Below are 26,440 nucleotides of genomic sequence, written 5' to 3' on the forward strand. Positions count from 1 at the left end.
GGGGATGAAGTGTCTATAAGTGTGCATACCTGGTGTGCAAGGGGAAAGGATTCTACAGGAATGTACAAGCCAGGATCTGGGTGCACACGTGCACACGTGCAGAACTACCCTGAATGTGCACACATGAGTGTGTATGCCACAGTGCATTTACAACTATCATGTGTGTCAAGGCATGAATTTTATATGTGTAGATGAACTTGTCTACTGGCAGTGTTGCACGTGCATGTGCAAGATCCTCTTGCCTGTGTGTGCACACTCCCTATGCACCTGCTTGTGCTTGTGTCCCTGGAGGACATGACTCTGTGTGTGCACGCGCGCCAGTCCCCGCGCGCGCGCGCGCGCGCGCGCGCGCTCTCCCCAGTGGGCAAGTGGCTGGTGGTGTGTGTGTGGGGCGCATTCCGGGGCTGGAGAGGCGCTTAGCTAGGCCAGGACCCGGGTGGGTGGGGGCAGCGGTGGCACGTGGCGGGCGAGCTCTTGTTTGAGAGTTAGAGGAGTTGCAGAGCTGGATTCTGGTAGCGGCAGGGCACGGAGCTGGGTGGGCGCAGAGCCTCAACCTCCCACCGCTTCCTCACTCTCCATCCCTCTCTTGCCGCCTTCCACTGGCCTCGCTGCGGCCACAGCCTCCCTGGGAACTGTAGTGAGGGTCGAGGGGCTGGTGAGGCTGCAGCCCGCGAGGAGGCGCAGGGCGCGGGAGTGTGGGGAGCGCGCCCGGCCTGCCAGAGATCAGATAACAGTCAGCGGGGGAGGGGTGCGTCGCCCGCGCTCACAGCCCACGGAGCAAAGGACTACAGAGCGCTGCCTGGAGCCAGCGCCCGGTGCCCCGGGGCATTGTCCAGGGGTGTGACCCCAACTCATGGCTAGACCGAAGCTATTGGCGGTTGGAACTGATGCGCCCCTCAGCATGGAGCGCCCCCGGGTGCTGCCCTAAGCCGGCGATGCAGCCTGTGCGGCGACGGCGGCGTCCGGGGCCAGGAACGGCAGCTCAGAGCTCGGAAGACGCGGAGTGTGCCGCGCCCCGGGGACTGACTGAGGTAAGTGCAGGGTCACCTGGTTCTCTCCGGGCCCGGTTTCCCCTCCCCGCAGGCCTGCTCTGGGCTCCAAGTGAGCACGAGGTAGTGCAACAACTGGGAAAGTGGGGTTGGGAGGATTTTTCCTATCCTGGTTTTCTGTTTGTTTTTTTTTCTCTTCCCCCCTCCATTGGTGAGCCTTTGGAGGAAATGCTGACTGCAAGCTTGTCTTTCTCTGCCATGTCTTCGGCTACTACGCCACCAGGAACTTTGCTCCTTGCTAACCTTCGTTCTGGAGGTGCTTTGGGAAACTTTGAGGCGTTCTCGGTCCCCTTTGGCCGACTTTCACAAGGGGGTTCGGGAGGCACTTTCGTGCGCAGCATCAGCCCCTATGTATGACCTTCCCGGAGACCTGGGGATCAGGGTGGGGAGGGGGGAGATGTCCAGGAGTAGTCCGAAAAATGCCTCAGGCCAAGATCTAAGGGTCCTTGGAGTCCGCTTCGATTTTTCTCTTTCTGTGAGTAAAAATGGTGTTCTCCGCCGGTGAGCGAGCCCACGACTCCGACCCAAGCTTTTTGCTTTTAGAAATGGGCCTTGACCGTGGAGGGTATGGTCCCACAGCTGAGTAACCCCTGAGGCGTGAGGGCAGGGTCCCTGCGAGGTGTGCCTGTTGGCTCTGGATGTCTGGAGGGGCAGGGGGGAAGGGGGGGCGGGGGGCGCAGGGAGGGTGGTGCACTTGGAAGGCAACTGGGTGGGGAGCTCCTGGGGAGACTTCAGAACGGAGCTGAGGCCCAAGGGGGTGTCTGGTGCTTGTTCAGATGGAATGTGCACACTTTATGGGAATACTTTAAAACCTATGCTCAGAATGGGATGTCACAGGAAAGTGTTTCTTTGGAGGTGGGCTTCAGTTCTAAGAGGTTCTTCTGCCTCTCCACAGCCTGGACTTGCTGGGACCTGGGGCTACCTGCTCCCCATATTCTAGGGGACATGAGCATCCTGGAGTGCTGTCTGTGACTATTTCTACTTTCTTATTTACTCCCTGTGCTCAGGCTGGAGCCCTGGAATAAAGTGCTGGGGAACCCCTTCCATCCAGATCCACATCCTGAAACCCTGGTTTACAGGCTCTGTCTCTCTGAAGCACAGAGGCACCCTTGGGTAGCTGAAATCAACAGCCTCCTCCTTGAAGGTGTGAGCCTAGGAGGCACTAGCCTTCTGGCCTACCCCTCACCCCACTACTGCCCTGCCCCAACTCCAGCTTCCCCTTGTGCTAGGTTGCTCCAGACTCTAGACTGCTGCCATGTGGCCACAGAGGGTCAGGTAGGAGATCTCAGCCATGGGTACTGTTGTGGGAGGCTTATGATAGAATAAACCCTGCCCTCAACCCCCTTCCTGAGTCCTAAGAGACTCCTCTGCATAGTCTTCCCACAGCTTTCTGGTGACACCTTCCTTTCAACCAGGGGATCAGAGGTTGGCAGCTCTAAGAGAGGTACCTTGGAAAGGCTCCCATCAGGTAGGGCCAAGACCCCTGGGAGAAAGCAGAGTGCAGAAGGGTAAGGGCTCACTTAAGCACACCTAGGGACAAGAAAGGGGTTTCCATTTTGCTGGGTAATGGAAACTTTTCCACCGGTGCACTGCTGAGTATACACAGTGGACACCCTTCATGCTGGGTGTTAACACAGACCTGGCAGAGACAGGCCCTAAGTCCCCAACCACCTCCTTTTCCTCCTCTCCAGATGAGGGCACAGCAGAGCCCCTTCCCCAGCCTGAAGGGAATGACCCTTGTCTTGGGAAGGGGACAGAACCTGAGTTTGTCAGCCTGTCCCTGGACCCCACCCCATGCCCAACTGCCATGTTGGATTCCCATAGGGCTTCCAGGCTGCTCAGGAGGGCACCCTTCCAGACGAGTGCCTGGTGGAGGGATATTCAGGGAGCTGTGCTGTGCTGGGAGGAACAGGTGCCCAGAGAGGGGCAGGGCCTTGCTCAAAGCCACATAGCAAGCCAGGGGTTTGAGCAGAAGCTTCCACTTAGCTCTCTGCTGCCAGGCCTCCTGTCCCAGGTTCATTGTGCCCCGTCCTTCAAATCTGCCCAAAGCAGGACAAGGCACTTCAACTGGTTCTGTGTCAATGAAATAATGACAGCAATGATAATAGTTATGACAGTAACAGGGACAGCAGCACCCTGCAGCACTGGGACCCAGTCTGCCTGTGGGCAGTTTTCTTTGGCCTGGCTAGGCCTCCAGTGTCCTGGGCCATAGTTGGTAGTACTAATTGTGGCACCCGGAGGCCTTGGTGTACATCTCAGGTGAAAGCGACTGCATCATCACTCCTGGCAACCTCTGTGGCCCTTGCCCAGTCCCAAACCGAAGGTTGTGGTGCCTCCTCTCAGGCCACCTGATGTCTGCCCTCAGTCCTGCTGCTCCCAGGCCCAGTGCTGCTGGGCTGGGCCAAGCCTCTGAGAGGTGCAGCTGATGTCCACTGCTGTGTCCCTGACAGGGCTTTGCTGTGACACATGGGTACACCTGCCTCTCCACTGGGGCCACTCCTGAAGCCCTGCCATGGGCTTGCATGGAGGAGGGTCTGGGAGGGAGGCAGTTTGTGGGCAGCAGGAGGAGTGGGGCTGGGTCAGTCCCTGGGAGGCTATAGTGGATGTGGGCTCAGTCCCATGGGACTGCTGCACTGGGGAATTGGCAGCATTATGGAGAGACAGCTAAGACTGAGGATGAAAGAAGGCTGGCTAGATACTGGGTGATGGGCCAGGCAGGGAGCCTAAAGATTTCAGAGGAGTCTTGGGGTGGGGTAGGGTAGGTGGGCCAAGGTAGCAGGTTTTCTAGGGGATCTGGGGGTGCAGTCAGGACTGGTACCTTGGCTGGTCACTGGCTGAGGGATCAGCTCTCTGTCAGCTGATTTAATTTCCTAATGGTTTGCTAGTATGGAGTGTGGCATCAGCTTCATTATACAGACAGGAGGTTTGAGGCACTAGGAGGGATTGGAACGCATGCCCCTCGGTCCCAGGGTCCAGGCACTCTCCCAGGGACAGAGCTGTGTATTTTCTCATTCCATAGACACCCTGCCAGGTACATCTGTGTGCCAGGCTGCCCATGGGGCTGCCATGATGGCATGACATCTCCTCTTCCCACCCCTTCCCGTGGGGCTGGTCCCACATAGGCCTGGGGGTCTGCTTGCCTTCTCAGCTCCCAGGTTGCATATCCCTGGGACCTAGTGAAGGCCTGGCCTGCAGTTGGTGCTCACAAGTGTTTGGTGGGTCAGTGTCTGGGTTGCTTTCTCTGGCCACAAAGACCTCAGTGGGCCCTGTTGTGTGGCATGGGTTGTGGCTGGTGGGCGGCTCAGGGGGTGGAGACCCTGGCCCCAGCGCAGTGTCTAACATACAGAAGGTGCTTAATGAACCAGTGTTAAATAAGTGGAGGCCTGGCCCTGCCCTTGAGGATCTCAGTGTTTGGAAGGAGACTTCAGGGCAGTCAGCGAGAGCTTGCAAGACCTGTGGTGTGACTGTGGCTGAGTTACTTCTCCTCTTCGGTCTCAATTTGTTGTCTGCAAGGTGGGACTGAAGCCCCAGCTGGGGAGGCTGCTGAAGGCACCGAGGATGAGAGAGTAGGAATGTGAGCCTCTGGGTGTGCCTCTGAGCAAGAGGTCTCAGCAGAAGCAGGCATATGGAAAGGGAGCTCTGTGAAGGAGGGGATGTCAGCGTTTGTGATGCCAGAGCCTTGGGAATTCGTCATTCCAGTGCAGCCTGCCCTTGGACACTTGAGGCCCAGAGAGGGTAGGTGATCTGTTGTAGCAAAAGAGGGCGTGAGATGCAGGCCTCCTGCTCCTGCTGCATCCTCGGTGCCCTGCTACCCGCTCCCTCCCTACAACACAGACAGATGTTCCAGACCTCAGGTCTTTCTGCCTGGTTGCTGAAATGGAAGCCTCAGAGGCAGCGGGGACCTCAAAGACCCCAGGTCTGATTTCCTAATTGGCCTTCTGTCCTGGTACATGGGACACATATTGGTTACATGGCCAAGTAGGAGTGGAAACCCCTTTCTCAGTGGCCCCAGGGAGCAGGTCTATACTGCCTGTCATCAGTGCTGCAAAGTCAGTGGGATTGGCCTCCTGGCTCCTGTGGGGGACCACCTCTGCCCAACGGCTGGACTGGCCTGAGCTCAAGGATGCAGGCTTGGAGAAGGCCAGGGAGCAAAAATTAAAGCCTTCAGAGTAGAGGCTTTTGTCAGGACCACCCCAAGCTGCAGCTGCTTGAGCTCTAAATGTGCATTTGATTCACTCTGGGTGCTTTAGTCTCAGCAGATCCCTGGGCTCAGGACCCTCTCATGGTTCCCCTCTCCTGCAGAACAGAAGCCACACTCCTCACCATGGTCCCCAAGGCCTGGCACAGTCTGGTCATCATTACTGGCTTCATTTCCACCACTCTTTTCTTTCACTCAGGCAACTTGCCTTCCTCCTTGCTGTGCCCCCAAAACACCAGGCCTGCTGCTGCCCCAGAGCCTTTGCACTTGCTGCTCCCTTTGCCTGGAACACTCTTCCCAAAATCTCCACATATCCCTCTGCTTCACCACTTTCAGATCTTGCCCGGATGCCATGTCCTCCATGAGGCTGCTCCTGGCTTTCCTGAATAACATCATGGCCTTCCTTTCCCTACACTCCTTCTCCTGCATTTTTCTCTTAAAACATTTTTAATTGAATTTATTGGGATGACATTGGTTAATAAAATTATATAAGTTTCAGGTATATAATTCCTCAGTACATCATCGGTATATTGTATTGTGTGTTCACCACTCTGAGTCGAGTCCCTTTCCAACACTATTTATCCCCCCTTTACCCTCTGCTACCTCCCGCTCCTGCATTTTTCCTATGTAGAACTTAATGCCATCTACCACACGATGTTTTATTTGCTTATCTTGTTTACTGCCTGTCCCCCTAAAATGTAGGCTTCTTGAGTGCAGGGTTTTGGGTCCAGTTCGCTCCCAGCTGATGCCCAGTGCTACAGCAGTACCGACTGTATGTAGGGGCTCAGTAAATGTTTAGGGAATGAGGGGTTGGCTTGTTCAGGTGTGGTGCCTGCCGTGGAGTGAGTGCTCAGTAGCTGTGGGAGCCAGAATTATTGTTCCATTCTGCAGATGAGAAAACTGAGCATCAGAGAGGTGACATCACTGTCCCAGAATGATGAAGCTTGTTGGGGGCAGAGCTCTGAGCCTTTGGCCTGCCATCTGTCAGTGTCAGAGAGCGTGAGCTGGCATTTTTTTCAGGCCCCTACTCTGCATTGAGCTATATCTGTGATCTTACCGGTTTCGAGCTCTGAGCCTACTATATCCCTGGCACTTGGCTTGTTTCCAGCTTAGGATGTCCCCACTGCACCCCTGTGAGAGATAGAAGCTGTTCTTATTGCAGATCTGAGCAAACTGAGGCACAGGGAGATCCACTGCTCAGCTGTCATTGGCCCCTGCTTCCCATCCATGAATGGCTAACCCTTCCTCCAAGAAAGTGTGTGTGGGCCAGCTGCAGGGCTGGCCTGGCCCACGGCTTGGTGTCTCCATTTCTTGCTCAATTAAGCTTTTTCAGGTGTCTATTGGCCATTTGTATTTTGTGTCAGTATGTTTTACTTCCTCTGCAGTCTCTTTTTTGAACATGACATCCAGGTTTAAAATTCTTGTTTTTTATTTTTTAAGATTTGCTATTTTCAACTTGAGCAGCTTCCACTTTAAAAAGACTCACATGCTTCCCACTAGGTTCTGTCTCGGTCTCCCACTGCCTGGGGCACAGTGAGGTATACTTGAGCAGACAGGTTCCAAGGGGCTGGGACCCTGCCAGAGCTGCTGGGCTCCACCAGATGCTGGCTGTGGCCTCTCTGGTGGATCTGACTTGGGCAGGGCACTGTCTCTTGAGGCTCACCTCTGGGGCAGACAAAGGACTGGGACCTCATGAGGACCAGAGTTGTGACGGGCTTGCCTGTGGCTGTCACCAGCTTTTGACCTGTTGTTACCCTGTGACGGGGTGTCCTGGGGTGGAGTGAGATATGACATCCCCATTGTGGGAATGGGCAGCCTAAGGCCCAGATGGGGACAACCACAGCCAGAGGTGGTACAACTCTTTAGAAGCAAGGGGTGGAACAGTAGATGAGACCCTCTGCCCCACAAAGCCTTCTGGCAGCTATTTGGAGATTTGCTTAGGGAGCTGGGGCTGGGAGGAGGGAGCGTATAGACATGGGGAAGTGCTGAGCTGTGTGTATAGGTGTGCATGTGTGTGTGTCCATGTGTGTGTGCACGCTGGCATGTGCGCTGTGTGTGTGTGTAATGGAGAGGCTAAAAGGCCAAGGACAAGAGAGGTCAGGGAGAGGTTGTGTATCCCCCATCCCCTACCCACCTCCCTCTCCTTCCAGCTGCAGCCTGAGTCTCCTGAGCTGGTGACTGCAGTCCTGCAATTCTCCAGCACTTAAAGCACAAATTAATCACCACTGGCAGCTGGTGTTCTGGGTGGTAGCAGCCATGCTACCTACCCAGGGGCTCCCGGCCCCTGATTCTGTGCCTCTGGGCTCTTGGTTTCAGGCCAAGTACAGACCAGACTTCCATCAAGGCCTGTGGGGACCCAAGGAGGACTGGGAAGGGCTGAGGAAGGCTCTCCTGTCTCTTCATAGGGCCAGAACCTGGCACAGCACAAAGTGTGCGGAGCCTGTATCACAGGGAGGGCAGAGACAGGTGAACTCCTGGGGTTCCTGAGGGTGCTGGGATCTTGTAGCAGGTGTGGAGCCTAAAAGTGGGCCTTGTGGAAGTAGAGTGTGCACAGGACCGGGAACCCCCACTTAAACACCATCTCAGAGATCAGCCCTCAGCCTCTGTTATCTTGCTGGCACCCCCTTCCCTTCTCAGAAAGGCCTCATTTGTCATTTTGCTTTCAAGAAGTATCTCTGTACCAAGTGTGCTGTGCCCCATGCTAGGGCTGGGGCTGATGTCTGGGAAGGTGGAGAGGTAAAAAGAAACAAGTAAACAGATACATAAAGAAGTACACAGACTTTGTCATATTCTTTTGTTAATTATTAAAAATTTTAATTACAAGTGTTACATGCTCACAGTGAAATAGTAAACAGGTATAAGGGTAGAAAGTGAATTTCTCCTTTTCAAACTGTCTCCAGCCCCACCCAAAGCTTTCTATTCTTGAGGTGCTCATCATTAGAGAACCTTCTGGACTGTCTGGGTGCTTATGCAAACATGTGAATGTAGTTATATAAACATGCCAACACCTACAGCTCATTTTCCTCTCTTCCTTCCTTTCTTATTTCCCCATAGGATCATTCCATACTTGCTGCTCTTGCTGGAGCCCAGCACCCTGGACCCAGGGACTTCATCCTCTCTTTTCATTGGGTTGAGGGCTACATCAAGAGCCTCCAGATCATAGACTGTTAGCTGGGGAGTCTTTGAATGCACAGAACCATCAAAATGCATGGGTCATGGATTCTTTGATGCGTGAAGTTGTAGCCTATTTGAATCAGAGACTGGGAATTGCAGAATTGACTCATCTTAGCCCCAGGAAAGTTGCTAAATCATTGCCACCTTCCTCAGACACTCTGGAAGCATTTGGAAAATCCAGACCTCTTGGCTCCATCCCCAGAAATTCAGGTTTGGAAGGTCTGGGATAGAGCCTGGGAATCCACACTTTTCCATTTCCCCAGTAGCACAGTCCCCGGCCCAGCCCCTTGTAGGGAAATCACCCCCTTGCAGTCAAGTACCCTGACCCTGGGGCAGGTCCCATCCTCTCTGGGCCTCCGGGACCCCTGGGCCAACCCAGTCCCTACTTGGTGCCCTATAGGCAAGTAAAAGGCCACCACTCTGCTTGAACACAGCAGTGAAGGTGCTTGCCTCCATTATGTGCTCTTTTACCATTCTCATACGGAGAGAAGACCTCTGTTTGGGGGAATTGGTCAACCCTGATTCACCTCTGAGCTTCACCATCTTAGGTGCCCACTACTCTGTCATTCCTGTAAGGTGGTTTGAACTCAATCTGAAGGACAGTCCCCACCTTGCTGTACCAAGGGCCCCTGTTGGAAAGAGCCTGAGAGACTGAGTCCATGAGAGGTGTCAATCATCTCTGGTGCTCTTCTTTCCTGAGCCTCAGTTTCCCCATTTGTGAAATCTAGGCACCTGTGTTCTCATTCCCTCTCAGCGTTGGCTCTTCAGGCAAGGCAGGGGAAGGCCTCATGCTTCCTCTCTCCCTGGTCTCCCTCTCTCTGCCTTGTGGGCTGGAGGCTCAGCTGTCCATCACCGTGGCCTGCTGGGCCTCAAGCTGTCGGCAGCACCTGCCAGGATAGGGCAGCCAAATATCCCTTTCCCAGGCACTGGGAGCCTTCAGACCATTGGAAGGGGTGGCTTAGAAGTCTTTGGGGCAGGCCAGCTCTCCTTGGGGGCCGCATAATGGAATAAACCCTGGTTGCCCTCTTCCTTTCCTTTGCTGGCCTCAGAGGCACCCATAGGGCCTGGCCCTGGTCCTACAGAAGATACCCTGGCCCTGAAGCTCTAGGGCCAGAGTCTGGGCCCCATCCTGACTCAACTACTCTCTTGGTGGCCTCAGCCCCAGCTGGGTGGTCCCAAGGGGCTCTCCACTCACTCTGTCCCAGATCAAGGGCAGGTAGACAGGGAATGAGTGGCTGGGGAGTAGCTCCCTGGGAAACTGACCTGATGAGCCTGTGGTCTGTCTCCTAATCTGTGAAATGGGAACCCCAGGGCAAATTGGTTGAATGAATCTATACCTTTAACATTGTGTCTGGGGTGTGGAAGGAGCACTAGGGCAGCATTCCAGGGGGACAGTCTCTGAGGTCCAGAAAAGAAAACGGGCGAGGACAGTGGGGAGCAAAATCGGACCCTGTATTAGTTTTCTGTAGCTGCTGTAACAAATCACCACAAGCTGGGTGGCTTAAAACAACGCAGTTTTATCTCTCAGTTCTGGAGGCCAGAAGTCCGAAGTGAAGCTGTCAGCAGGGGTCCCACCTTTGGAAGACTCTGAGGGAGAAGGGTCATATGTCTTTCTCCTGGCCCCTGTGGCTCTTGGCAATCCTCCGTGTCCTTTGGCTTAATTTTTAATTGCTGCCTCTGTCTTCACCGAGCCTTCTTCTCCCTGTGTCTTCTTTTGTTTTATAAAGACACTTGTCATTGGATTTAAGGCCTATCCTTATCCAGGATAATCTCATTTCCAGATCTTTAACTTACTTATATCTACAAAGACCCTTTACCTAAATAAAGTCCTGTTCATAGGTACTGGGTGACCATATCTTTTTCAAGAGCCCATATTCAACCCATTACGCATGATCAACCTAAATACAGTGTCTTGTATCCTGATTTTGTCTTTTTTAAAAAGAATCTTGTATTTTAACAATGTATCTTGGAGACGTATAGTGTTGGGGTTATGTGCTTGATATCTGCTATTTACCAGCTGTGTGTACTTGGGCAAATTACGTAACTGTTCTGCATCTCAGTTTGCTCTTCTGCAAAATGGAGGTATCAATGGTCCTTACCCTCATGAGGCTGATGGGAGCAATCAGAGGTAACATGGTGAAGCTCTAGGGCAGGGAGGGTGTGGTAGATAACACCTTTTGTTAGTGCATCGATTGGCAAAGTGGTTTTAAAATTTAACTGGTATTTCCTGCATGAGGCTGAATTTCCATTTAGTTCCCTTGCCTTATTTGGATGCACTTCTAGGTCTCTGTCCAGCCCTTAGCGGTTACTGCACATAACTCTGCTACAAAGATCCAGGGACTTATGTCCTCATGCCTGGACTATCTGAGCAGAAAGTTCTGGAAATGGCCCTACTGGGTTGGATGGCCTGTGCTTCTTGTGACTTTTGAGAGCGGTCACTACTGAGACCTCCATGGTGTCATTCCAGTTCTCCCGCCCCTTGACTGAGTGAAGCATGCCTGGTTTCCCCCATCCTGGATCCCCTACCCCCAGGGACACCAGCACTTCCTGTCACCCAGACCCTGTCAGTCCTGGCCATGAAGAGTGGGGCCTCCATGTCAGTCACTTTCCCTACATTTTTCTTGTTTCAGGGCCAGGTGGAGCATCCTTTCATCTGAAAACACCTTCCTGTAGTCCCTTGTTTGGCAGCTGCTAACTCCTGTGAGAAGGCTATTTCCCCAGCCACCCTCCCCCAGGTTGAGGTCTGGGAGTTGGGTGGGATGCTTCTGCCCAATGTGTGGCCCTTTCTCATCCTAGTGGATCTTCATGGTGACCCCAGGGACAGGAAGTAACTGTCCCATTTTATAAATGCCAAAACCAAGGCTCAGAGAAGCCACACAGGAGCCTAGTGCAAGCCTGGAGCTCAAGAGAGGCTCCTCAGGCATCTGGGTTTCTCTGAAAGCTCACTGTTGCTGGAGGGGTAGGGCAGAGTTTCACCTCTGCCAGCCAGCCCTGCGCCAGCCCCCTTCCTGGGCTGCCAGACAGTGTCCCTCTGGAGATGGCTGATGTACTGATGAATTGCTGTCATGCCCTGGCCTGATCCCATGTGGCCTGGGGAGCCTGGGTATCCTTGGTCCCCTCCCTTGGCTCCTGGATGCTGTCAGGATATTTTGGGGGTTTAGCAAAATGCGTGCCCTGGTGATTAATTCAGCAGCCTGTGGTGTCACCAAGTGCCTTCATTTCTCAGGAAGTGGCATGATGTTGTGCTGAGAATTGGTACTCAGAAATAATAATGAATAATGACTGCTTACCCAGTGCCTTCTGGTGCCAGGTGCTGTGCTCAGTGTTTTCTCGAACATCTCATTTAATTCTGGAAACATCCTGGCTGGGTGGGGAGCAGGGCTTGAGAGAGGAGGCCACTGAAGGAGGTGGGTGGCCAAACTGCATTTGAACTCAGACCAGAAGCCTTGAGAATGGGCCTCAGTTTTTCTCCAATAGCACAAAGTCCTTTAAGAATGCCATGGGCTCTGCTGGGCTTTCCTCTGAGGGGAGGAAGGGATGCCCTGTGCTGAGGACCTGGAGACGTCTTGTTTGTGAAACATCTCAGGCTTGGAGTTGCAGAGCTGGCCATGAGCCAAGGTAGTCTGGATTTTAATGGGCATGCCCCTCTCTACTTGCTGTGTGACTAGTGGCAGGCAGCTTCACCTCTCTGAACCTCATCTCCCTACTCTGAGAAGTGGAGCTTTAAACTGTGGGGGCTTTAATCACAGTTTAAACCATGATTGTATGTGCCAGGTGTGAGGACTACTTCAGAATTCTAGATGACAGGGGCCTCTCTGAGTACTGTAATTTTCTACGGGGAGACACTGAGGTCCCTGACGGGGAAGGAGGGACTGGCAGAGATGATGCCCACATTGAGTAACCTGCAGCCCTTCATCCCCTGTGCTGGAACATGGGTCTGGTCTAATATTCCTTATTCTTTTTCCACAGGACTAGGATAGAAAGGCAGGTCTTTGCTTGAGTGCCTACTGTGTGCTGGGAGGCTCATTCAGGGGAAAGGTTTCGGTCAAGGTCTTGCTAAAACTCTCAGGGTGGGGATCCTGCCCCCTTTATCCACTTCTTAGACAGAGATGGGGCTCACATCGGCCCCATGTACTGAGAGCCCCCACCCTCCCTTGGCTGAGTGTGGTGCTTCTGTAAATGTGAAGGTAGGTGCATCAGGCTGTCCATGAGCATGTCCATAAATATTGTGAGATGCCCCAAAGTGTGATGAAGGCAGGTTTGCTGCTTTGGGAGAGAATGGAGCTGTTGCTCACGTATTTATTCATGCACTTATTCACTTAACTCTGGATCCAAAGTAAGTGAACTGTGTGGCCTGAGTAGAAGTCTTTGAAGAGAGCAGGGGTGCGGGGTAGGGATGAGGTGGGGTGGTGTGTGGCAGAGCACAGAAGTTTTCCAAGGAAGTAGTCTCCAGCTTCTGGTCCCACAGGAGGCTGTGGCACTGATGCTTCCCAGAATGAGTGTCTAGCCAGTGGTTATTTGTCTTTGTTTACAGATGACATGATTGTCTATGTAAAAAATCTGAAAGAATTGACAAAAAGGAAAAAAAAACCCCTCCTGAAACAAATAAGCAATTATTAGGAAGGTTGCAGGATACAAGGTTAATATTAAAAAGTTGATTGATTGCTTTCCTATATATCAGCAAAGCACAAATGGAATTTGAGATGAAAAATATAATTTATATTAGCTCCTTCAAAATGAAATACTTAGGCATGAGTCTAGAAAAATATGTACAAGATCTACATGAGGACTGCTATAAAAATATGATGAAGGAAATCAAAGAAGGACCAACTAGATGGAAAGGTATTTCATGTTCATGGATAGGAAGATAACATTGTCAAGATGTCAGCTCTTCCCAACTTGATTTATAGATTCAATTCAATCCCAACCAAAATCCCAGTGACTTATATCATAGATATTGACAGATTCTAAATGGATTTTAAAGAAAATGGAGAGGCAAAAGACCTAGGACAGCCACCACAGTATTGAAGGGGATGAACAAAGTTGGAACACTGATAGTACACAACTTTAAGACTTACTGTAAAGCTACAGGAACCAGGATGGTGTGACTTTGGTGAAAGAATAAACAAATAGATCAGTGGACAGAATAGAGAGCCCAGAAACAGAACCACATGCATTCAATGGGTCTTTGACAAAGAATCAAAGGCAATACAATGAAGCAAAGACAGTCTTTCCAACAAAGGGTGCTGAAACAACTGTATATCCACATGCAAAAAAATGGATCTAGATACAGTTCTTACCCTTCAGAAGAATTACCTCAAATGGATTGCAGACTTAAATGTAATATTCAAAACTGTAAAACTCCTAGAGTATGATGGAGAAAATCTAGATGACCTTGGGTATGGTGATTACTTTTTACATAGAATACCAGAGGCGCAGTCCATGAAATAAATAACTGATAAGCTGGACTTTAAAATTAAAATTTCTGCTGTGCAAAAGGTATTGTCAAGTGAATGAGAAGCCACGGGAATAATCTTTGAGAAAAAGACACATATGATAAAGGGCTGTTATCCAAAATACAAGGAACCTTAAAGCTTAAAAATAGGAAACAAACAACCTGATTATAAAAAATGGGACAAAGTTCTGAACAGATATCTCAGTAAAGGAGATACATGGATGGCAAGTAAACATCTGAAAAGATGTATCACATCAAATATTGTCAGGGAAATAAATGCAAATCAAAATGAGATACCAGTATCTATTTGAATGGCCAAAATCCAGGACTCTGACATCACCAAATGCAGGTAAGAATGTGAAACAACAGGAACTTAAATTGTTGGTGGGAATGCAAATTGGTATAGCCACTTTGGAGGACACTTTACCATCCAGTAATCTAACTCCTTGGTATTTACCCAAGGAAGTTGAAAACTTACGTTCACACAAAAACCTGCACATGGGTATGCATAGCAGTTTTATTCATAGTTCCCAAAACTTGGAGGCGACCAAGATGTCCCTCAGTAGGTGAATGGATAAGGGGACTGTGTCACATCCAGACAATGGAATATTATTCAGCACTAAAAGCACATGAACTATCAAGCCATGAAAAGACATGACAGAACCTTCAATGCATGTCACCAAGTGAAAGAAGCAAGGTGAAATGGCTGCATACTGTCTGATTCCAACCACATGCCACTCTGGAAAAGGAAAAACTATGGAGACAGCAAAGATCAGTGATTGCCCAGGGTGGAGAAGGGGAGATGAATAGGCAGAGCACAGAGGATTTTTTAGAGCTGTGAAGCTGCTCTGTATGACACTATCATGGCAGTTACAAGTCATTCTACATTTGTCCAAACCCATAGAAAATACACCACCAAGAGTGAACCCTAGGTAAACTATGAACTTTGGACACTTATAATGTGTCAGTGTGGGTTCATAGACTGTAACAAATGAAACTCTCTGATGAGTGATGTTGATAATGGGGGTGCTGTGCATGTGTGGCATAGAGGGTATGTGGGAAATTGTTACGGAACTCAAGGGACTCACCACTTAGGTGCTCTATTCAAAAACAAGAAGTGGTTGTTGCAAGGTAGTTTTATTTAGTTGCCCCAAGTAAAGGAGACAGGGGATTTATATCCAAAGCTCTGTGTCCGTAAAGTGCTTCTATACACTATTTGGTCAATTACACATTTATCTTAGTTTCCTACACTTACTTATTGGGTTGGGTTTCTGTCAAGCACATCCTATTACAGCTGGTCTGTAAAATACATTTTAACAGCAGGCAATAATAGCATTTAGTAAGAATGGCCCAGACCTTGAGGTCCTTGCCCTGTCTAACAATTCTTCCCTGAGATTATTCACTCCACATTCTTGAGGGAATAGGGACGGGGGCCATCCCTCTATAACTGGTTCCTGCTGAGCATGGATGGAGTGTGTGTTTGGACATGGAGCAGCGAAAGCCTTTGGCTGCCTGACTTATGGAAGCCTTGGGGCCCCCTAGGTTCTGGGGGTCCTGAGGACAGAAGGGCTTGAAGAGAGCTCTACTGTAACAGGAGACATGCATCATAAAGGGTGAGGCAGCAGCAGGAAGAGCCAAGGAGACGGAGGCCCTGCCACCCATGAACTCACACTCTGGTGGGGCTTCAATGAGCAAGATGGACCAGCGTGACAGCCTCCCTGAGGACAAAGGAGCCAGCAAGGGAGCGAAGGGGAGGTGCTATCATATTTGAATCTCTTCCCATAAAATTCAGGACACCCGAGCCATGGTTTTTATTCAGGGGTCACCTACTGAGCTGCTAGGACAGGTAGGATCTGGGCAGGAAGTGACCCTGTGGAGAGGGCGAGCCCAGTGGATGAAGCCCAGTAACCCCAGAGGGGGAAGGGATACCAGATGGGACAGGTCTACACAACATGCAGTCGGCATCCCATGGTTTCTCAGCCATACTGACGCTTGTTGCCAGGTGATAGAGTGAAGAGCCGCACCTGGTAAGGCATCTGGGCCTGGGGAGGGAGGCTGGACACAGCCTTCTGCATCCGCTCCCCTGGGACAGTGCACCACAGAGGAGCCCCCTGTGAGGGCAGCAGACTCTCCCAGGGAACAAAAGCTCTGTGTGTGTACACATAATCACACACAGACAGGAGGAGCATAAGGCCACACACGTGAGGCCACCCTGTCCCGACCCACACAGCACAGGGCCCTCTGTGATCAGACATCCTGTTAGACACCATCCCCCAGTTAGCTGGCTACACAGCTGCAGCTCAGAGGCAAACACCCCTCTGAAAATCAGGATTCAGGGAGAGAGCACCACTCACTGGCAACCTCTTTGTCCCCAAAACCGACTTGTGTAGCAGGCACTGGGGCAAGCCTTGAGAAGAGCAGATCACCTGAGGTATGTACAGCCCACAGTTCCCACCTCTCACAGACTGTGGCTCCATCACCCCTTGTCCCCAGTTTGGAAACAATAGGAGCTCAGGACTGAGAGTGAAGACAGGAAAGAGGTACAGGCACAAGTTGTCATGAGACAGAAAAGTAAGGACAGTCAGCCATGCGGCAGGGGCTGCTCACACGAGGAGCCGCCCCGTCTCACTTCGGTCCAGCTGCAGACGCCCGCACAGCACTCACCCCCTACTGCAGTCCTAGGTCCTGGCTCCTCTCCTCCTCTGGTGTCTGGACTCCTGGGGCCATTGGGCTGAGAAGGCCTCCCAAGGCTGGCCCCAGGTCCCAGACACGTGGGCCTGTGGGAGGCAGAGGACAGGTCAGGCTGCCTGGCTCACCTGCCGCAGGGCAGACCCAGTCTGCTGAAAGGACTGCTCTTGGTGGTGTGGCCTCCCTGCAGCTGTCTCTGTCCCAGCCCACACTTGGCAGAGCGGTGTTCTGTTCCTAGCCCCCATGGCTGCCTCTGCTGGGACAAAGCACGGGGTTGCCCCACCCTGGGCTTCCTGGCAGGGCCGGTGCCTGGTCAGCCCACAACACTGCCAGTCAGCAGACTCCTACAGCCATAGGGGCCTGTGTCCAGGCTGAGTGGGGGCCACTTTCCAAGAAGGGATGCAGCTTAGAAGCAAAATAGTCCTGCCTGTGGGTACAGAGAGTAAGCTCTCTCACCTCCACTTGTCCAACTGCAGCCTCCCCAAAGCTTTGGAGGGGAGAGAAGGAGCTAGCAGGCAGCTGATCAGACAGGAAACTGGTCTCAGGAGTCTTGGACTGGACTGGGCTCTGACACAAGGGATGTTCCTGCCCAGAGTTAGTGACCTCAAAACCATCCTTCTGGATATATACTTTTTCATATAAATGTACAGGGAACCAGTAAATTACTTTTTTAAGATCCACCAGGGCAGCTAGAAATAGGTGTTCCAATATTAATGAATTTTGGGCCTTGCTCAACCCTACTCTTCACTGCAGGTACCAGGTTCCTTGACTGCATATATTCACAGGTACATGCAGACATAGGACACTCTGACCACTCTAAAATGTTTGACAGATTTTCCCACCAGAATAAAAGCAACTCATTTTCCTGTATCATTTCCATCTTCCTCCCATACTACGTGGCTAGGAAGCCCAACTTTTTGGCTTCTGTTACTCAGAACACATACATGTGGCTGATTCTACCTGCTTCACTTTGCCAGTCCAGTAAAGCTGACTCAGACTACATTTTTAACCCTTAGCAGACTTTTCTCTCTTTTTCTTGCACCAATCCAATCCAGTGATCTTAGTTTTATTTAGTTTTCAATACTCCCAGGATATCGGGCCTCTGTACCACATCTTTGGTAAAACTTCTGGAATCACACCTGCTAATAGACCACCTCCTTATACCAATGAGACTCTTTGAAGAGATGGGGCATGTTATTTTTCCTTATCCTTCAGAGGAAGAGAAGCAGTGGGAGTCTTATTCAAACGCTCATAGATAAAACTAGTAATGCTTCCCATGTAACCTAAGCATATATCTTTATACCAGGAGCCATAGACTGGCCCTGGAGTCCCACAGCCAAACCTTTGCTGCTCCATCCTGCTGTTTCCAGATTACCTCCCCTGGAAACCATGGGGCTCCTCCATGAAGGTGTCTCACTATGTTCAGGGAACTGAGTGGGTACCATTCCCATTTCCCATTGTGAGTTCTGCCCTGGCGCGGTGGATCCAGACAGTGCCCTCCCTGGGTGGAAGCAGGGTGGGGAGGGGTGCAGGGGAGAGGCTTATGTGTGTAAAGGTTGTAAAGGCTGAAACCTGAGGAAGTCAAGAAGCTGCACTGAGAAAACAGTGCCTCCCAAATGCACACTCCCTGCCTGGAGCAGTTTCCTACCATTGACTTATTCGTTATATTTCTTAATTTATGTAAGAGCTTAATTTCTTTCTTTTTAAAGATTTTGTTTATTTATCTTTTAGAGAGAGGGGAAGGAAGGGAGAAAGAGGGAGAGAGACAGATGCGTCAACCAGCTGCCTCTCACCCCAAACTGGGGACCTGGCTCACAACCCAGGCATATGTCCTGACCAGGAATCGAACTGGTGACCCTTTGGTCTGTAGGCTGGCATTCAATTCACTGAGTCACATCAGCCAGGACAAGAGCTTAATTCCTTTAAGTCAAATAAACAGCGCTGTTTATCCAGTTCCAAAGAATGAGTGCACCCCAAGTGCTGTATTTGATTATCAAGTTTAAACTGCCCTCCCCGCCACCTCTGCCTAGCTGGCACATTTACATATAAGACAAGGCAAATGCAAATGTCCTCACAAAGGACAAAATCCATCTCCTGCAGAACAGACAACCAGGCAACCAGACCAGAGATTGTCACCAAGGAGGTCTTGGATTGCCCTGCAGGCATTCCTCAACCCTCCAGGTTAGATCTAGGTTGGGCCCTGAATCCAGCATCTGGAGAGAGATCCTGCCTGACCAACCAGAGATTGTCACCCAAGAATGCCTTTTTAGTGTGGCTTCTCTCAGCGGATTGTTTCTACGACATCCATGTTGTAGATCAGTGCTTCAGTCCTTTTTATGGCCAAGGGAGTCTTCACTATATGGATGCACCACATTTTGTTTGTCGTTAAGCAGTTGATGGACCTTTGACTGCTGTGAATCATGGTGCTGCTGTGAATATTTGTGCACATGGTTTTGTTTGAGCACCTGTTTTCAATACTCTTGGGTGTATACCTCAGGGTGAAACTGCTGGTCCTGTGGTAGTTCTCTGTCTAAGCTTCTGAAAACATATGAGGGAACCCTCAAAAAACTGGAATTATCTTCTGGCAGGCCTCTTGTAGCACAGGCTTCCCCCACTAGGTAAGTGCTCTAGGAACCAGTTTGTATCAGTGCATGAGGGGCATTGTTGTGAGAAGCTGTGTTAGGCTTCGGTGAATATTTTTTGAAGACTTTTTGAACAGGTTTGCCCATTTCATAATCGATGTATTATCAGCACACCTGCCCACACCTTGCTGAATGTTCAGCAGTTTTTGACCCAAACAGCATGATCCTCATGCCCCACCCTCCCTATTTAGTGGATCTGGCACCCAGTGACCTTTTTTTGTTTTCTCAGATGAAAAAAATCCTCAAAGGGAAATGTTTTGCCAATGTGGAAGAGGTGAAACAAAAAACAGCAGAAGCACTAAAAGGCATCAAAATCGATAAGTTCAAAAACTGTTTTGAGCAGTGGAAAAAAGGCTTGGTAAGTGTGCTGCATCAAATGGACAGTACTTTGAAGGTGACTGAAGTTTAAACATGAGAGAATAAATACACAATTTTAAAAAAGATTTTAGTTATTTGTTTTTAGAGAGGGGAAGGGATAGAGGGAAACATCAATGTGTGGTCACATGCCCCCTACTGGGGACCTGGCCCATAACCCAGGCATGTGCCCTGACTGCAAATTAAGCCTGTGACCCTTTGGTTTGCAGGTTGGCACTCAATCCACTGAGCTACACTAGCCAGGGCTAAATACACAATTTTTTAAATAAATGAATTTGGGTTTTTTGGGTGCCCCCTCATATTACCCCTGAAAAGCATCTTCCAATATTAAAGCACCTCTCTGGAGCCCCCTAGCTCCTGCTTCACTTCTGTTAGGAACTACACACCTCCCAGGTGGTGTCCCCACTTGCTTTCTTCAATTGCTCCTCTTGGTCTTTACCTTTGTGATGCAAGCAAAACTGTTGAGGTTCACGGTCACCTTCAGTCTTCATCCTGCGTGCCCTCCGTCCCCTGGGAACACCTCAGTGGCTTGGCATTTACCCTGTGACTCAGCCTCCTCCCTGAGGTCTGCTCACCAGGGTGTCCCCTCCTTCCCTTGTGCACCTCAGTCCATCCCTTACCCAGCTCCCAGTTTTCATTCCTAGTCCATTCCTTTCTCCTACCTCCAGGCTCAGCCACCTGCCTGCTCATGTGGGTTTTCCTGAGGTGTCTTCAGGTGCCTCAGATTCTCCATGGCCAGAGCTGAGCTCCCACCTTCTCCAGAGCTTCTGTCCCCTCCCTACCTCTGTCCCACTCTTTGAGAGAAGATGAGGCTGCTACATAGGCACCAAGGATGACCACCCAGAAATGCACAGGACAACTCCATGGGTGAGGAGGGCTAAGCCAGGCTTCCTCCTTTTGGCAAGGCTACTTCCTGGCTCCACTGATTCACCATCTGGGCTTCCCATCTGCACAGTGAATGTGAGAACACAGTCTCCACATGCTGGTGCTGTCCTTCCAGTGAACCCAGGTGCCTTTTGTAGATGGGCAGGTTTGTGGCCTGTGCAGGGGGCTTTCTGAAGGAGTTTCCCCTCCTCTAGCACTTCCTGAGAGGCACTGACTTCTGCAGGAAGCGGTTTAGGCATGCCACAGAGCTCTTTTGAACCTTAGTTTCCTGGGTGTAAAATGGGAATAATCTGCCCACTAGAGTTCCTAGTGGGGCTACATGTCCAGGGGTACCTGTGGGCCTGGTACACAGTAGACACTCTGCGTGTTCTTACAGGGTTATGGACACAGACATGTGTGTGCTCAGCAGTGCTCAGTTCAGTGGGCGGGGCTCCCCAGGAAAGCATGTGTCTGCCTGGTTCGGTGGGGTAAGTAGAAAGCCAGGCAAGGGACAGCTTTCCACAGGTTCTCTCCCTCTGTGCACCGCCCCCTACCCCTCACAAGGCTACAGCTGTTTAAGGCAAGAGACACTGGCCCAGCTGATCCCCCTACCCCTAATTAGCCTGTTAGCACTGAAATGCTGGTGGGAGCCCCTCTCCCCACCAAGGCTGTGCCCAGTGGTTGGATTTGGAGGGGATCCAAGCCAGCTGGTTCCCCTTGGCCTGGGGGCGCTAGGCTAGTGCTATTGAGAGAGTGGGGATTTATGGACTCCCCTCTATTTTCCCCTTCTCACAATTGGTGGAACCTAGGCAAGTGGGTTCAGAGGGTGGGGCCTGGGGCCAGCCGTGTAGACAGGGTCAGGCTGTCTGGATGGCAAACAGCATAGATAGGTTGTGGCCCACAGGGAGGGCTGTAGCTTGGGGGCAGTGTAGAGGGATGTGGACTGTGGAGAGAGATGGAAGGCTTAACGGCAGGCATGGGCAGGAGAGACCGGGGTTCCTTGGCTGTGTGTGCTGTCACCAGCGGAGTGCGTGTGACCTGAGGGCACAGGTGGGGGAGGGCAGTGAGGGCAGTAAGGGTAACATGGCTTGGGCCTCCAGTGCCACATGTTCTGATCCTCAGTAACTTTTGGCCACTCTTGCCCCACCCACCACTCTGTGGAGAGGACCAGGTTGCTTCTAAGCTAGGGCCGGAGTTTTAGTCCATGTGTCTTTTGAGTCTTTTGTTGTCTGCCTGCATCTCCCCAACTCCTAGGTTCTCTAGCTCACCTGTCCTCCTGCCCTCAACACTGCCTCTTCACACACACATTTGGCTGGGTGGAGAGTGCAGGTTCCTGGATCTCAGGAAAGGACAGTTACTTTCACACGTAAACCTGGAAGGTGCCTTTCTCCTGTTATCTCCATTTACAGATGAGGACTTGAGGCTCAGGTTTAAGGGATTTTGGGGGGCCCAGGTGCTCTACTGAGCCCTGGCCTAGGTGTTGTTAACTGGAGGTCATTGGCACCAATTCAATACCAACAGGAATCCCCAGTTTGGGGTACAGTGAAAAAGGAAACTTTATTCAGTGCAAAACAGCTCTATTGTAATACAGCAGAGCTGTGGAAACATCACGGCTGTGAAACACCTCAGTTGTGATGCAGCATGATAGCATGGCTGTGACATAGCCTTGGGGCCAGGCCCCTCTCCAGGTAGACAGCTCTGCTCTCCTCTGCACTAGTCTGCTTTGTGCAGTGCTCGTTGTTCTGTTCTTTGGTCTGCTCTGCTCTGGGAAATGCCATCTTTGGTCTTTGATGGAAAGGGAAAGTACATTCCCAGAGCCAGAAGGGAGTGGCTTATGTAGGTGGAAGTCTCCACCCTTGGTCCCTGATTGGTCTGTCCTAAATGAGGGCTCCAAATTCTCATAGTTTGATTGGTCCAAAGGGCACTGTCCTGATTGGTCATAATAGATCTGCTCTCGTTGGTCAGAGCTGCACAGCTCCTATGCATAGGTAAAACCTCCATCCTATTGGTTGAAATAAGATTCCTGGAACTCCTTTGTAAAGGCTGCTCAGATGGCAGTGACACAGTGCAGGCAGTCAGTCAGTGTAGGCTTTTCCAAGAAGTGCAGTTTGCTTGAGAGGCCCTGTATAGAAATGGCTACTAGGCTCTGTTTTTAAAAATTTGAGCCTATTTAGTCACCAGGATCCATTCTTAACTAGGTGTTTTCTTTCTCAGGGTTCAGGGTAATCAGGGTCAGGCTCTGGCTGATGGGCAGCTGTCAGAAGCCCAGCATCAGAGTCCCACATAGTCTGCCTAGTGTTGTTGACTGCCCTCAGAGCAGGCTCTGCTCACCCCTGCCCCTAGGCTCTTCTTTCTGGTATGCAAGAGCTTGTGCAGCTCCATGCCTTTGTCCAGCGCTTCAGGTGCTTTGCTGTCTTGCTTATGGAGCCAGTGTTGTCTGCAGGCAATTGATCTGGCACCAGGCCCTTTAATGTCCTTCTGGGGGCCTCAGACCCCTATATGGGCTGACGTACCACCAGGGGAGACAGACATGAGTGGAGGGGGTCCAGTGGGCCCAGTAGGGTCTCTTTCTTCCAGGACTGATTGCTGACCACACACTCTGCACTAGGTGCCTGCTCATGCTAGTCCTTCCACTTTACAGGTAAGGCCAAAGAGGCCTGGATGCATGATGCAGTCCCACAGGTCTGAAGCCAGCCCCACGGCCCTACTTCTCCTCTGTCCTGCTCTAACACTTGCATATGGGCTGTTGACTGGCAGAGCAGAGCTCCTCGGAGGTTAGGCTTAGTGGGTGCCACTGAGGGGCAAGGGGATCATTCCCACTGCAGGACACTGCTGGTCACCAGTGCTGGCCTCTCCTGCCTGCCCCATGAGCTGTAGCAGAGAGGGGAGTTGGAGTCCTGGCTCTGTTCCATGTGAAGAGTCCAGTGTTCTTAGGCCACCTCTCTATGTCTCAGTTTCCTTGCCTGCCAAATTATAATACCTATTTCTTGGATTCATGTGAGGCTTAAATGAGAGTCTCCAGGCAGAATCCTTGTGGACAAGGCCTGGTGTACAGTGCCTGCTCGGTAAACACAGGATTTCATTACAGGTTGTTCTTGTTCTGAATACAGTCTTGGAGACCTTGCTCCATGCCTGGCCCTGTGCTGGAGGCCTCCAGATTGAGTTAGGACTAGAAGCTTATATGGAGGCTGGGATCAGAGGGGATGCCTAGTGTGGTCAGAGCTGTGACAGCAAGAAACTCAGAGGCCACAGAGGGTTGGATGAGTTCCCACACCCAGCCTGGGGGACTGGAGGATGTGCCAGAGGCTAGCCTGGAGCTGGGCCCCCAGGTGTGGGGTGGGGTAGGGGGAACAGCCTGAGCAAAGGAATGGAGGTAGGAATGGCTGGGAGTTCAGTGTTGCTAGAGGTAAACCATTAGAAAATGTCAGTTCCTTTTCTTTCTAAGAACACCTTTCAGGCCTTGCTGGAGCCAAAGAAAAGGGGTGCGTAGGAATGCATGAGGACCTCTGGAGCTGGCAGGCCTACATACAGACTATGAATACACAGCATGCTGCCCAGAAGTGCTAATGATGTGAATGCTAATAATAGTGATAATGATGTTTCTCTATGCTGGGCACAGTTCTAAGCAGTTTATGAACTTAGTATTCCTCACAAGAATCACATCTTCATATCCCCATATTATAGGCAGGGAAACTAAGGCCCTGAGTGGTGAAGTGACCTGCCTAAGATCTTGCCATAGGAGTGGCAGAGCTGCTATTTGAACATGGTTGGTGTTCAGGCAGGGGTTGTGGACTGGCCTGGGGAGAGAGCAAATCTGTTCTGACTCAGGGTGAATGGGCAGAGCTGCTCATGGGCAGAGCCTACCCTGCCCTGCTATGTCCTGCTGTGTGGCCCAGGCACAGCTTGTTCTCTGGGTCCCTAGGCCCCTGGGCCACTGTAGCTGGCTGGGGACCCCCCCGCCCCCCAAGCTGAGCTACATTCCTGCTGTTCCTGAGTCCCTGTCAGGCCTGGCACAGTGGTTACTCTGGGTCCCCAGCTGGAAGGCACTGGATGGGTGGTCACTCAGAAGTGTCAACTGCCCTGGCCTTAGAGTTGGAATAAGTATGAGGGGCTGGTTGGCTCTTAGTGCTTGTTGAGGCTGGAGATAAGTGCTGTTCACACCTGGACTTGCTTTGTCTCCACAACCCTGTGGGAAAGGAGTGACATCCTCCAGGCTAGGAAATTGAGGTTCAGGGAGGCTCAGCTGGGTGCCTGAGATATACAATCAGGGTGTCACAGAACTGGTATTTGAACTCAGAGTCAGCCACAGCAAAGCCTGTGCAATCTGTATTCAAGCAAGTGTGCTGTCTCAGGCTGTGCAAATGACATGAATGCTAGTCACAGCACCTACTAGCTGGGCAATTACTGCTTGCAGACCCTGTGCTGGCCACCAAGTCCTTGCATGTCCAGTACTGCCCTTGGAGGGACTTTTGGCACCCAACTTCCAGATTTGGGATTTGAGATTCTAGCTGGCTCTGTTCCCAGAAGTCTCAGGAGAGGCTAGGGATTATGGGATGCCCTGGGGTTGGGCAAGGGGTTCCCAGAATTCCCAGCCTAGTGTGGACGTGACTGGACCTGTCAAGCTGGGTGAGAGGCCCCTTCTCTGTGAGTTGATGAGGAGAGGTCAGCGTTGTGATTCCTGATCCCTTCATACTTGTCTCTGTGCTGACAGCTGGGTCCTTGGAACTACCAGAGTCGGCCAACCTGGGCCTCCATTTGGCATTTGAGAAGTAGGTTTGGACATTGAAGCACTGAAGAAGTCAGGTGAGGAGACCCCACATAGCTGTGGTTTCAGGCAGCAGTGCTCACTGACTGCACTGAGTCATTCACATCCTTTTGGGGGCTGCTCCCTGGGCACGTCAACAGAATCACCCAGGGCAAGGATTGGAACACATTATTAGTCCAGGTCATCTGTCTAGCATTCATTCTTGGCTGTGCAGCCCTGGGAAAGTTAATTCACTTCTCTGAGCTTTGGTTTCCTTGTCTGTAAAACAGGGATCATGATGGGGCATATCTCAGAGGGCTGCTCTGGGATTCAGGGAGGCCAAATGCTGCACAGTAAAGGCACGGGCTCTGGTGCCTTTTGCCTAACTTTTGTCCCCACCTTTGCCTTGTATAGACTGTTGGCCTCGGGTAAGTCACTTCACCTCTTAGAACCTCACTTTCCTCATCTGGCAAATGGGGATAATAGCAGACTCATTCCTATAGGACTTCCTCAGGACACAATGAGCAGAGGGCCTGCCACAGGCTCTCAAGCAAGAGCTGCCCTCAAAGAGTGGGAGAAACCACAGGTATCTGCCTAGAAAGCCGAGTCTGCTTCCCAGACACCCCTGTGGGGTTCAGTTCTGGCTGCCCATGGACAGCGATCACAGTGCTCTTGACCTCATGCACTCTGATGAAATATAAATAGCATGCGACATTTTTTAGTGGGATTAGGGAAGGAGTGTCAGTGGGTTGGGCCCTGCCACCCAGAGGTAGTGAGGCTGATGAGCTGGCTGTGGGGATGAGAAGGAGATAGGAGCTCGTGAATAAATCACCATTCGATTAATGGACTAGCCTTGGGGTAGCTTGTACAAGTAGTGCATTAATTGTCCAGAGAAGGTGACCTCTGTGCTGAGTGGCCCGGTGTCCCCTGGTATACAAAGTGCCTGGTGTCTGGAGTGCCCTTCCCTGGGGCTCAGTGAATCTGGGAGCAGGCTCTCCAGATCCTACAGAGGCATGGTGGTGGGGTGTGGGAAGTATGGGAGGGCACCTCATCCTACTTGCTGTCCTCCGAGGTGGGCTCCCCAGTGCTCTGAAGGGTTCCTACACTGGGGACACATGGCCAGTCAAGCCTCATAGAGGGCCTCTGACCTGCATCCCAGCTCCCAGCAGCCTTCAGCTGGGACAGGATGGGGCAGGTCCTGGGGCAGGTCCCAGTGCAGGTGGGGCAGCTGTGAGCAGAGCTGACTCCATC

The 26,440-nt window shown here is 51.4% G+C and overlaps 1 protein-coding gene across 6 annotated transcripts in view; it reads left to right on the forward strand.

Annotated features, from left to right (window-relative positions):
* Positions 1–499: 499 nt before the first annotated feature.
* The window catches only part of KCNJ12 (potassium inwardly rectifying channel subfamily J member 12), a 59,549-nt gene continuing 33,608 nt past the window's right edge, over positions 500–26,440 (forward strand). For all 6 annotated transcript variants that reach the window (XR_006783983.1, XR_006783982.1, XM_045824281.1 and 3 more), the window contains exon 1: positions 500–1,031. Coding sequence is in view for 3 of the 6 variants with exons in the window: in XM_045824281.1 (XP_045680237.1) it covers positions 888–1,031 (144 nt within the window). In the remaining 3 variants the exon portion in view is untranslated. The remainder of the gene's footprint in view (positions 1,032–26,440) is intronic.

The sequence above is a fragment of the Phyllostomus hastatus genome, unplaced genomic scaffold (genome assembly GCF_019186645.2).
Source record: "Phyllostomus hastatus isolate PE091 unplaced genomic scaffold, TTU_PhHast_1.1 phas_scaffold_55, whole genome shotgun sequence".
NCBI classification, from domain to species: Eukaryota; Metazoa; Chordata; class Mammalia; order Chiroptera; family Phyllostomidae; genus Phyllostomus; species Phyllostomus hastatus.